A 13902-nucleotide genomic window follows, 5' to 3' on the forward strand; every position below is an offset into this window, starting at 1 on the left:
GCCTTACAGGGGCGTGATCAATGACTGTGGTGATCACCCCATATAGACTCCCTGATCACCCCCCTGTCATTGATTACCCCCCTGTAAAGCTCCATTCAGACGTCCGCATGATTTTTACGGATCCACTGATAGATGGATCGGATCCGCAAAACGCATCCGGACGTCTGAATGAAGCCTTACAGGGGCGTGATCAATGACTGTGGTGATCACCCCATATAGACTCCCTGATCACCCCCCTGTCATTGATTACACCCCTGTCATTGATTACCCCCCTGTAAAGCTCCATTCAGACGTCCGCATGATTTTTACGGATCCACTGATAGATGGATCGGATCCGCAAAACGCATCCGGACGTCTGAATGAAGCCTTACAGGGGCGTGATCAATGACTGTGGTGATCACCCCATATAGACTCCCTGATCACCCCCCTGTAAAGCTCCATTCAGATGTCCGCATGATTTTTACGGATGCACTGATAGATGGATCGGATCCGCAAAACGCATCCGGACGTCTGAATGAAGCCTTACAGGGGCATGATCAATGACTGTGGTGATCACCCCATATAGACTCCCTGATCACCCCCCTGTAAAGCTCCATTCAGATGTCCGCATGATTTTTACGGATGCACTGATAGATGGATCGGATCCGCAAAACGCATCCGGACGTCTGAATGAAGCCTTACAGGGGCATGATCAATGACTGTGGTGATCACCCCATATAGACTCCCTGATCACCCCCCTGTAAAGCTCCATTCAGATGTCCGCATGATTTTTACGGATGCACTGATAGATGGATCCGATCCGCAAAACGCATCCGGACGTCTGAATGAAGCCTTACAGGGGCGTGATCAATGACTGTGGTGATCACCCCATATAGACTCCCTGATCACCCCCCTGTCATTGATTACCCCCCTGTAAAGCTCCATTCAGACGTCCGCATGATTTTTACGGATCCACTGATAGATGGATCGGATCCGCAAAACGCATCCGGACGTCTGAATGAAGCCTTACAGGGGCGTGATCAATGACTGTGGTGATCACCCCATATAGACTCCCTGATCACCCCCCTGTCATTGATTACACCCCTGTCATTGATTACCCCCCTGTAAAGCTCCATTCAGACGTCCGCATGATTTTTACGGATCCACTGATAGATGGATCGGATCCGCAAAACGCATCCGGACGTCTGAATGAAGCCTTACAGGGGAATGATCAATGACTGTGGTGATCACCCCATATAGACTCCCTGATCACCCCCCTGTCATTGATCAACCCCCTGTAAAGCTCCATTCAGATGTCCGCATGATTTTTACGGATGCACTGATAGATGGATCGGATCCGCAAAACGCATACGGACGTCTGAATGAAGCCTTACACGGGCGTGATCAATGACTGTGGTTATCACCCCATATAGACTCCCTGATCCCCCCCCTGTCATTGATCACCCCCCTGTCATTGATCACCCCCCCTGTCATTGATCACCCCCCCTGTCATTGATCACCCCCCTGTCATTGATCACCCCTCTGTAAGGCTCCATTCAGACATTTTTTTGGCCCAAGTTAGCGGAATTTTTTTTTTTTTTTCTTACAAAGTCTCATATTCCACTAACTTGTGTCAAAAAATAAAATCTCACATGAACTCACCATACCCCTCACGGAATCCAAATGCGTAAAATTTTTTAGACATTTATATTCCAGACTTCTTCTCACGCTTTAGGGCCCCTAGAATGCCAGGGCAGTATAAATACCCCACATGTGACCCCATTTCGGAAAGAAGACACCCCCAGGTATTCCGTGAGGGGCATATTGAGTCCATGAAAGATTGAAATTTTTGTCCCAAGTTAGCGGAACGGGAGACTTTGTGAGAAAAAAATTAAAAATATCAATTTCCGCTAACTTGTGCCAAAAAAATTTTTTTTCTATGAACTCGCCATGCCCCTCATTGAATACCTTGGGGTGTCTTCTTTCCAAAATGGGGTCACATGTGGGGTATTTATACTGCCCTGGCATTCTAGGGGCCCCAAAGCGTGAGAAGAAGTCTGGTATCCAAATGTCTAAAAATGCCCTCCTAAAAGGAATTTGGGCACCTTTGCGCATCTAGGCTGCAAAAAAGTGTCACACATCTGGTATCGCCGTACTCAGGAGAAGTTGGGGAATGTGTTTTGGGGTGTCATTTTACATATACCCATGCTGGGTGAGAGAAATATCTTGGTCAAATGCCAACTTTGTATAAAAAAATGGGAAAAGTTGTCTTTTGCCAAGATATTTCTCTCACCCAGCATGGGTATATGTAAAATGACACCCCAAAACACATTCCCCAACTTCTCCTGAATACGGCGATACCACATGTGTGACACTTTTTTGCAGCCTAGGTGGGCAAAGGGGCCCATATTCCAAAGAGCACCTTTAGGATTTCACAGGTCATTTACCTACTTACCACACATTTGGGCCCCTGGAAAATGCCAGGGCAGTATAACTACCCCACAAGTGACCCCATTTTGGAAAGAAGACACCCCGAGGTATTCCGTGAGGGGCATGGCGAGTTCCTAGAATTTTTTATTTTTTGTCACAAGTTAGTGGAAAATGCTGATTTTTTTTTTTTTTTTTTTTTCATACAAAGTCTCATATTCCACTAACTTGTGACAAAAAATAAAAACTTCCATGAACTCACTATGCCCATCAGCGAATACCTTGGGGTGTCTTCTTTCCAAAATGGGGTCACTTGTGGGGTAGTTATACTGCCCTGGCATTCTAGGGGCCCAAATGTGTGGTAAGGAGTTTGAAATCAAATTCTGTAAAAAATGACCTGTGAAATCCGAAAGGTACTCTTTGGAATATGGGCCCCTTTGCCCACCTAGGCTGCAAAAAAGTGTCACACATCTGGTATTGCCGTACTCAGGAGAAGGTGGGGAATGTGTTTTGGGGTGTCTTTTTACATATACCCATGCTGGGTGAGAGAAATATCTTGGCAAAAGACAACTTTTCCCATTTTTTTATACAAAGTTGGCATTTGACCAAGATATTTATCTCACCCAGCATGGGTATATGTAAAAAGACACCCCAAAACACATTCCTCAACTTCTCCTGAATACAGAGATACCAGATGTGTGACACTTTTTTGCAGCCTAGGTGGGCAAAGGGGCCCATATTCCAAAGAGCACCTTTCGGATTTCACTCGTCATTTTTTACAGAATTTGATTTCAAACTCCTTACCACACATTTGGGCCCCTAGAATGCCAGGGCAGTATAACTACCCCACAAGTGACCCCATTTTGGAAAGAAGAGACCCCAAGGTATTTCGTGATGGGCATAGTGAGTTCATAGAAGTTTTTATTTTTTGTCACAAGTTAGTGGAATATGAGACTTTGTAAGAAAAAAAAAAAAAAAAAAATCATCATTTTCCGCTAACTTGTGACAAAAAATAAAAAGTTCTATGAACTCACTATGCCCATCAGCGAATACCTTAGGGTGTCTACTTTCCGAAATGGGGTCATTTGTGGGGTGTTTGTACTGTCTGGCCATTGTAGAACCTCAGGAAACATGACAGGTGCTCAGAAAGTCAGAGCTGCTTCAAAAAGCGGAAATTCACATTTTTGTACCATAGTTTGTAAACGCTATAACTTTTACCCAAACCATTTTTTTTTTACCCAAACATTTTTTTTTTATCAAAGACATGTAGAACTATAAATTTAGAGCAAAATTTCTATATGGATCTCGTTTTTTTTTGCAAAATTTTACAACTGAAAGTGAAAAATGTCATTTTTTTGCAAAAAAATCGTTAAATTTCGATTAATGACAAAAAAAGTAAAAATGTCAGCAGCAATGAAATACCACCAAATGAAAGCTCTATTAGTGAGAAGAAAAGGAGGTAAAATTCATTTGGGTGGTAAGTTGCATGACCGAGCAATAAACGGTGAAAGTAGGGTAGGTCAGAAGTGTAAAAAGTGGCCTGGTCTTTCAGGGTGTTTAAGCACTGGGGGCTGAGGTGGTTAAGTAAAGCCAGGTGCTGCCAAAACCCGGACCGGCACTTAAAATCCAGTCCGGTATTTGACCTCACCTGGCTGTAAACCAGCCCTGCAGCACATGCTGGGAGGAAAATACCTATTTTCCCAGACCAAACCTCTCACTGTGTCACATCCCCCCCCCCAGACACACCCTTTGTTCAACCCTGAGGGGGTGAACACATGCCAGAGTGTCCCCGGGACAGGGCATCCGTGTTTCCCTGTAACCGGCCTGCCCTGTGTTCCACCGAAAACTTAAAGTTTTGTAGGAAGAGAAACCATAGGGTGACCCGGGCATTTCTGTCCTTGACCTGCCTTATCTACTTGAGTAAATTATCTCCCCAGTAAATATTAGCGGAGAGATTCTAATGCCCACTTGATAGCCAGGTACTCTCTCTCCACTATACTATACCGGGTCTCGACTGGGGTGAGCTTACGGCTGAGGAAGACAACGGGATGCTTCTCCCCGTTTACTTCCTGAGACAGTACAGCACCGAGGCCTACTTTGGAGGCATCGGTCTGTACTAAAAACTCCCTTGTGAAGTCGGGCATCGCCAAAACCTGGGACCCGCACAGGGCCGACTTCAAAGCGGGGAAAGCCTCTTCCGCCCGATCATCCCAGCGAACCATCCACTTGTGTCACTTCAAGAGTCCTGTCAAGGGCGCGGCTAGAGTAGCAAAGTGGGAAACAAACCTCATGTAATATCCCACTATTCCCAGGAATTACTTTATTTGCATAGTGGTGACAGGTCGGGGCCAATTCCGTATCATCTCTATTTTGTTCACTTGTGGTTTGATGACTCCGCACCCAATGACATACCCCAGGTACTTAGTCTCCTCTAACCCTATCGCACATTTTTTGGGGTTAGCGGCAGGGTGGATTTGATTTAAATCACTAGTCAGTAAGGCTTGATTTAAATCATAGTTTTCTACATAAAGACTAATTCTTGCTGGTATAACTTATAATATGCAAGTACATGAAGATTTTTAGAATAAAAACTTTTCAAATTAGTTTGATTAGGTTGATTCTGTATTCATAGGTTTGTAGAAGTTAGGATTAAGGTCTTTTTCTCAACTCTGTTCATGTTATAACATTTTTGCTGTGAAGAAGAGGCATGTGATCTCTGCTGATTCAAATTCAGTTTTGAGAACTGCAAAAGTAAACCAAGCATCTGTGATAATATCTTATAGGCAGAGAAACTGCCCAATAATCTTACAAAAACCTCTGGAAGAGCATGACATTGTGAATGGATTAATGGAATTAAAAAATTAAACATATACAGCCTTATTCTACATAAATAAAAAACGGATCTTTATTTCATAATGGAATAACCTTTGGATGGTAATATATTTTCCTCAAAAAGCATTTTATATAAAAAAAAATCTGATTTAAATTAAAAAAAATCAGTTTTTAATTATTATTATTTTTTAAATCATAGATTTTTATCCACCTTGGTTAGCGGTTAGGCCAGCATTCCAAAAGGAGTCCACTACAGCCTGCACTTTGGGTAGGGGACTTTCTGTGGATGACAATATGGTCCACGTAAACCGAAGCGTACCGACGATGTGGACGAAGCACAATGTCCATTAGGCGCTGAAAAGTGGCGGGGGCTCCATGCAGACCAAAGGGTAAGACCTGATATTGATACAGCCCTTCAGATGTGAAGAAGGCAGTTTTCTCTTTGGTAGCCTCCGTTAAGGGTACCTGCCAGTACCCTTTTGTGAGGTCCAAAACAGAAAAATACTGGGCTTGTCCTAACCTCTCGATGAGCTCATCCACCCGGGGCATGCGATACGCATCGAATTTGGAAACCTTGTTAAGTTTTTGAAAGTCGTTACAAAACTGCAACATCTCGTCCGGCTTGGCTATCAATACTATAGGATTGGCCCACTCAATTTTTGACTCCTCAATGACGTCTAGCTGCATCATTAGCTGCACCTCCTCCAATATGGTTTGTCGCCGAGCCTCAGGTACCCGGTATGGTTTTAATCGGACTTATGCCTGAGGCTCAGTGACAATGTCATGCTGGATTATGGAAGTGCGTCCAGGGAGGTCCGAGAACACATCCGTGTTCCGACTAACGAACTCCCTTGCCTCCTGAGTCTGTTTAGGAGAGGCGGTCAGCAATTTTTACTGTGGCAGCCACCTCTCTTGCATCAGACAGAGGGGCCGGTACATCTTCTCCTAGAAACCCGGCCGCGGGCTGTCTTCTGTACAGGTTTCCCTATCTTTCCACGGTTTGAGTAAATTCACATGGTAAACCTGCTCCAGATTTCGCCGCCCTGGCTGGTGTACCTTGTAGTTTACATCTCCTATTTTCTCAAGTACCTCATAGGGCCCCTGCCACCTAGCCAGGAACTTACTGTCCACGGTCGGCACCAGAACCAAAACCGGATCACCCGAGCCTGCCGATTATATACCCGACTGGGCTCGCTGAGCTGCCTCCATGTGCTCCCTAATTAGAGGCAGCACTGTCTCTATCCGATCTTTCATCTGTGTAACATACTCAATAACACTTTTATGTGGAGTGGGTTGTTGTTCCCACGGTTCTCTTTGGCCACGTCCAATAGACCGCGAGGGTGTCTGCCATATAGCAGTTCGAAGGGCGAGAACCCAGTAGAGGCCTGGGGTTCCTCTCGCACTTCGAACATGAGATAGGGCAGAAGGATGTCCCAGTCCTTCCCATCTTTAGACACTACCTTTTTTTAACATATTTCCTAATGTTTGGTTAAACCGTTCTACCAGATCGTTCGTTTGCGGATGGTAAACAGACGTCCTGAGTTGTTTTATGTGCAGCAACTTACAGAGTCCTCTCATCACCTTTGACATAAAAGGGGTCGCTTCGTCGGTCAGAACCTCTTTAGGTAGTCCTACTCGGGAAAACATCTCCATTAACTCCTTAGCTATGTGTTTGGCCGAGGTATGTCACAGTGGCACCGCCTCCGGGTACCAAGTGGCGTAGTCTAGAATGACGAAGATGTGTTAAAGCCCTCTGGCGGACTTCGGTACTGAGACTATGAGGTCCATAGCTATTCGGTCAAACGGTACTTCGATAATCGGGAGAGGTACAAGGGGACTACGGAAATATGGCTGGGGGCTAGTTACCTGGCAGGTCGGGCAAGACATACAAAACTCTTCCACTTCTTTGAATATGCTGGGCCAGTAAAACCGCTGTAGAATACGATCCTGAGTTTCCTGCAGCCCCAGATGACCCCCGAGAACGTGTTGGTGGGCTAGATCTAACACAAGCTTGCGATAAACCTTGGGGACCACCAACTGTTTAATTGGCTCACCCCGTAGTTGGTTTACCCGATGCAACATATCCTGATGAACCACAAAACGGGGAAACACTGACTCTGCCTCAGGATGTTGTGGTTCACCATCTACTACTAATACATTTTCCCAGGCGTGGAATAGGGTTGGGTCCCGACGTTGGGTGGAACAAAAATGATCCCCAGAGACACTGAGGTCTGCCAATTCAGGACCCTGCGGCAAGTACTCCGCGTCTCCCACCATCACACTTAGCGGGGTTGTCTCCCCCTCTTCCACGAAGAGGTGGTCACCCCTACTGCTGGCCCTTCGGTCTCAGGTTCCCAGGGTTCTGGTCTGCCCCCTGAGCCGGGCCACTCTGCTAGGGTTACCCATGTCTCATGGGTATCAGTCACTCTCATAGCAGGCCACAGTGCCGGGAAGTATCTCCCTATTATGAGTTCATAATGTAGATTTGTGGCGACAGCCACCTCGTGGGTCCATCTACCGGCCACTGTAGTTAGAGACACTAGCGCGGTGCGGTAGTCCTTTAAGTCTCTGTGGATGCACATCACCCCGACTTTCCGGCCTGTATACTCAGTGGACCGCCCTAGGGTAGCCCTTACTAGGGTCACCAGACTCCCCGAGTCCAGCAGAGCCTCCACCGTAGTGTCTCCCACTTCCACCTGGCACAAATGATCTAGAGACTCTGGGGTACCTGTTGCACACAGCCTCCTGGCATATAGCAACTGACGGTAGCCATAGCTAGTGTCCATGGGCTCAACCTGATGGGGACAGTCAGCCCCTTACATGGCCAGGCACCTGACACCGCCAGCAGACTATCGGAGCCAGGTCTGCCGTGGGTACATCCAGGGCGGGTTTTATTGGCTCAAATCTCCGGGCCTGGGGTGGAGGAGATTTCCGGGGTTTGCCGACCCCCCTCCCCTCCCAACAGAACCCTCCTTTAGATTCCTGGTAGCTTCATAGCGTTCCACCAGGTCCACCATCTCAAGGGCATTGCCAGGAGACACCTGACCGATCCAGTGCTGGAGAGGGTATGGCAAAGCCCTCCAGAACATATCGGCTAACAGACGATCCAGCATAGCAGTGGGACTCAGAACGTCAGGCTGTAGCCATTTTTGCAAGAGGTGAAGTAAGTTATAATACTGGGGTCTTGCAGGCTCAGTCGGGTTGAACCCCCACTGGGCCCGGACCAACACATTCACCCCCAGTCTTGCCAGAATCTCACCCTTGACTTTCTGGTAGTCGGCCGCTTGATCGTCCAGCAAGTGGAAATACACCCACTGGGAATCGGATGACAGGAACGGAGCGACGACCTCAGCCCACTGGTCACGGGGTAGCTTTTCTCATACATCGCCAGGTAGGTTTCGATGTCGTCTGCGGGGGTCATCTTAGGAATTGCAGCATGGACTGCTTTCCGGGCATCGTGGACGCTCGAGGTTGCTCCTGCTGTCTGCAAAGCCATCACGTGTTGTAGCAGCAACTGGTTAGTATCCTGCTGCTTATTAGCCTCGCGTTGCTGCAGGTTGGTCTCGCTGCTGCAGATTAGCCTCCATGAGGGCATTCACAACAGCCTTTATTTTGTCGTGGGGCACTGGATGTAATACAGCTGGTTGCATGTACGACATACAACCGTGCCTGAAAAATGCAGAAACCAAAAATATTGGTGTTCACGCCAGCCTCACTGCTCTTACCAGCATCCTCCACCAATTGTGGGGACTCGCTCTGGTAGACAGGATTAGCGGACGCAGTATAGAGGCAACAACAAGTTCTTTGGATCAAGTAATTTAGTGTTTTATTCACACTTTAGGCAAGTGACAAAACAAGTCATATTCAAACAAAAAAGTCACTTTGCGGTGTTGGTGGTAATTCACACCATGCGGCAATTCTGCCTCAAAGAGTCCTTGCTGATAGCAGCACCAACCTGTTTTCACACCAAACAGGTAGCAAGCCTTCATCCAGACACAAGGCTCCCAGATGCCAACACAGAGACCTGACTTCTGAGCCCAGCTGCCTATTTAAGGACAGCCAGGTGCTGCCAAAACCCGGACCAGCACTTAAAATCCGGTCTGGTATTTGACCTCACCTGGCTGTAAATCACCCCAACAGCACATGCTGGGAGGAAAATACCTGTTTTCCCAGACAAAACCTCTCACTGTGTCGCAGTATATATATATATATATATATATATATATATATAAATGAAACTATGGCAGCACCAACCAGTATTGGAGAAAGGCTTCATGTTGGAGCCGAAACGTCGCGTCACCTATGGGTGAATAAACACATCCTTTTTATCACAATTTTGGAGTGTTGCTCTGTTTTCCAGTTATATCTATATAGTGATTTCCTTGGGACCTTTGGTCTGGTTGTTCATAAATAACATAAAGCATTTGCTCTGCGGCAGGAAAATTTATGATTTGTGTCTAGGATGAGATCTGCAATTACATATAAAGTGAATTATTGCAGACAGTACTGTTTACTGTAGAGGGATTGTCACTAACACCAGAGCTGATTGGTCATTATCACTTATTGGTTGAGTATTTGATTCCCAGAAATTAGAGATGTATCGGATGCTCTCATCCTGAAGATGTTCTAGTTGTGGATTTTATCTCCTGCTTGTACAGCTGTAGTAAAGCAGAGGGATGATGTTATTTAAATGGGACTGTATGTTGAAGGCGGCTGGGGGAGGAAGTGATGTTATTTACATGGGACTGAATATTGGGGTGGAACAGGAGAAATGGTGTGATGTTATTTACATAAGACTATATTTTAGAGGGGGCAGGAGAGATGGTGTGATGTTATTTACATGGGACTCTATGGCAGAGGGAGGAAAATAATATTTACATGGGACTGTATGGTGGAGGGGCTGAGGAATTATAATTTCTGAGGGCACTAAATGGAGGAATATAACTACAGGGGGCACTTCAGGGTGACCATTATAACAGTAGGGGGCATTATAAATACTGGGGACATTGTAGGGGCATTTTACATTCAGGGGACATTATAGGCGTTCTTATTACTATTGGGTGCTCTATAGGAATTACTTATAGATCTTATTTCTACTAAGAGCACTGTGCGGGCCTTATTACTACTGAGGGGTCTGTAGAGAGTTTTATTACCACTGGGGTAACAATAGGGGGTCCTTATTTCTACTGGGCATTATTAATACTGGAGGGCCCTTCTACTAATTGAGGCACTCTTGGGGAGCGTTATCATTGTAGGGGGCAGTATTGCTAATGAGGGAATTATAAATACTGGGGGCACTTCAGAGCCAGCCTTATAACAGTAGGGTTGGTATAAATACTGGGGGCACTGTAGAGGCATTTTAAATACAGGTGACATTATAGGCTTTCTTATTACTACTGGAGGCTCTATAGGAGTTACTTATGGATCCGCCTTATTTCTACTAAGAGCACTATGAGCGATCTTCTTACTACAGAGGGGTCTGTAGAGAGCTTTATTACCACTGGGAGCACAATTATGGGGGCCTTTTTACTACTGGGCTCTGTGAGGGTATTATTAATACTGTAGGTCTTATTACTATTGGGTGCTCTATAGGAGTGACTTATAGATCTTATTTCTACTAAGAGCACTGTGCGGGCCTTATTACTACTGAGGGGTCTGTAGAGAGTTTTATTACCACTGGGGTAACAATAGGGGGGCCTTATTTCTACTGGGCACTCTGTGGGGCATTATTAATACTGGAGGGCCCTTCTACTAATGGAGGCACTCGGGGAGCATTATAACTGTAGGGGGCAGTATTACTAATCAGGGCATTCTAGAAGAGAATTACTATTGGTAGGACTAAGTTTTCTTCAGGATAGTATTTGGGGGTATTAGGGAGCACAGCGAGCAGCAGTATAAGGACTTCAGGTTGGGGGATGATGATAGAAAAGTGAGGAAGCTAAGATGTCTATGTGTCAAACTCCGCAGAGACGAGGTGCGGCTGAAAGAAGTTGTCCGGACCGAATGGAGAAGATGATGACAGAGAAGATCGACATCAGAGGAGACGTCACCTGGGAGGCACTGTATGTGTGCGGTATGTACTGCTGTACAGCTGTATAGCAAGTACAATAAAATTTCTTTAGTTCTAGAGTGTGTGTGTGGGGAAGGGGGGTCGACTTAGAAAATTGGGCCATATGCATTGGGGCTTTGGCCCCCGTTCTTTTGAGACCCTAGAAATGCTCCTGTACCATTGTATTGTGATTCTCTATATTGCCTCCTTTGCTGGCTTGTTTCCTTTTTCCATCACATTATACACTGCTCATTTCCATGGTTACGATCACCCTGCAATCCAGCAGCAGTGGTCGTGCTTTCACACTATAGGAAAAAGCTCTGGCCTATGTTCTTTTTCCTATAGTGTGCAAGCACGGCCACCGCTGCTGGATTGCACGGAGGACATAACCATGGAAACGAGCAGTGTATAATGTGATGGGAAAATGTATCAATCCAGTAAAGGAGGCAATATGGACAATCACAATACATTAGTAAGTGGCTTGTATTAACTTTCTCTACATGATAAATGCCACCTGCTGAAGTGACAAAACCCCTTTAACTCAAATTTCTTAACTTGTTGTGATATCCTGTAACAAAAGCCATTGAAAAGCAATTGAAGGTGTCGACCTAACACAACTAGTTTAGTTAACGCATCTAGTTAAGCATCTGTATGTGCCATATCATGCACTGTTACAGGGATGAGTGAGCAGAAAAGCAATGCTCGCCCCCTGTGCTTATTGTGTACACCTTCTTCCATGGAAACAGTAATTCAGTCTGCAAATAGCAGAAAGCATTTCTCTGAGATGTGAGCTAGTAAATGGCGAGGTGTATGGTCTGTTACACAGGAGTCGTATAGATGAAAATCTAAGAGGAGCCTGGTGTCACCCCCAGGTCATATGGTTCTGACTCTGGTGCCAGTGATTAATGGGAGACTCGAGAGCCAGTGGTGGGGAATACTGCACTGCCCTTTCTTTATCTTTCTCTGTACCTGACCTCTACACACAAGTTGCAAGGGAATGTACAAGGGTAGACATGAAATATTCCTCTTCGGTTGTAGTTTAAGGATTTATTTATAAGGCTGCTCCTAGACTCGGTGGTGAAGAGAGATGAAGCATTTCAAACTCATAAACAGATTTCTCTGCTTATGAGATCGCGAAGCGTGAAGGAAGGTGACATCATGGAGGCCAGCCACACAAATACAAGTGACGTGAGGTCATGGGAGATGAGTCCATCAACACTCGCATACCTGACAATTACTGAAAATAAAATAGATATACAGATGTATATAGATGTATACAGATGAGCCAGGCTACTGTGCCACAGGAATATAATGCACACTCTTGGCTTCTCTCCAGTATAGCGGGTGACATGGCAGGAGTACTACCTAAAGCACTTGATGGTTAAACAACAGCTTTACTCCATCTAAAACTGACTTAGTGATGAGCTTCAAACTCACCTTGTACAATGAGGTGCACCCGGGAGGTTTTGGGGTGATTGTCTGTCTGCAGGGAGCAGATATAAGGTCCCTCGTCATAAATGCCCACATTCTGGATCTCAATGCTGTACTGGACTTTGGTGTTCGCCAGAAGTACCACACGGGGGTCTATGGACCACTTGTCATTGCCGGTGTATAAAATGGAGCTACGATTCAGCCAGGCCACTCGGGTCACTCTGTTGTCCAGCATGCACCTGCAGAGAGAAGGAGAATCTGGTAAAGATACAACTTTTCAATATACTTGATATTATATATGGTGTTTGTACGCTGAACAAAAATATAAATTCAACACTTTCGGTTTTGCTCCCATTTTGCATGAGCTGAACTCATTTCTGAAACATTCTCTACATACACAAAAGACCCATTACTCTCAAATATTGTTCACAAATCTGTCTAAATCTGTGTTAGTGAGCACTTCTCCTTTGCCGAGATAATCCATCCCACCTCACAGGTGTGGCATATCAAGGTGCTGAATAGACAGCATGAATAATGCCAGGTGTGCCTTCGACTGACCACAATAAAAGACCACTCTGAAATGTGCACAGTTTTGCCTTACTGGTGGGAGTCAGAAAACCAGTCAGTATCTGGTGTGGCCACCATTTGCCTCACGCAGTGCAACACATCTCCGTCGCATAGAGAAGATCAGGTTGTTGATTGTGGCCTGTGGAATGTTGGTCCACTCCTCTTCAATAGCTGTGCGAAGTTGCAGAATATTGGCAGGAACTGGAACACGCTGTCGTATACGCCGATCCAGAGCATCCCAAACATGCTCAATGGGTGACATGTCCGGTCAGTATGCTGCCATACAAGAACTAGGATGTTTTCAGCTTCCAGGAACTGGGTACAGATCCTTGCAATATGGGGCCGTGCATTATCATGCTGCAACATGAGGTGATTGTCGTGGATGAATGGCACAACAATGGGCCTCAGGATCTCGTCACGGTATCTCTGTGCATTCAAAATATCATCAATAAAATGCACCTGTGTTCGTTTTCCATAACATACGCTTGCCCATACCATAACCCCACCGCCACCATGGGCCACTCGATCCACAACGTTGATGTCAGCAAACCGCTCACCCCACCAACATGACGCCACACACGCTGTCTGCCATCTGCCCTGAACCAGGACTCATCCGT

The 13902-nt window shown here is 45.8% G+C and overlaps 1 protein-coding gene across 2 annotated transcripts in view; it reads right to left on the reverse strand.

The window, feature by feature from the left end:
• LOC121001262 (opioid-binding protein/cell adhesion molecule homolog) overlaps positions 1–13902 on the reverse strand; it is a 260055-nt gene that overhangs the window by 31175 nt on the left and 214978 nt on the right. For both annotated transcript variants that reach the window (XM_040432257.1, XM_040432264.1), the window contains exon 2: positions 12725–12957. In XM_040432257.1, the coding sequence (XP_040288191.1) occupies positions 12725–12957 (233 nt within the window). The remainder of the gene's footprint in view (positions 1–12724; positions 12958–13902) is intronic.

Source organism: Bufo bufo, chromosome 1 (genome assembly GCF_905171765.1).
Source record: "Bufo bufo chromosome 1, aBufBuf1.1, whole genome shotgun sequence".
Lineage (NCBI taxonomy): Eukaryota > Metazoa > Chordata > Amphibia > Anura > Bufonidae > Bufo > Bufo bufo.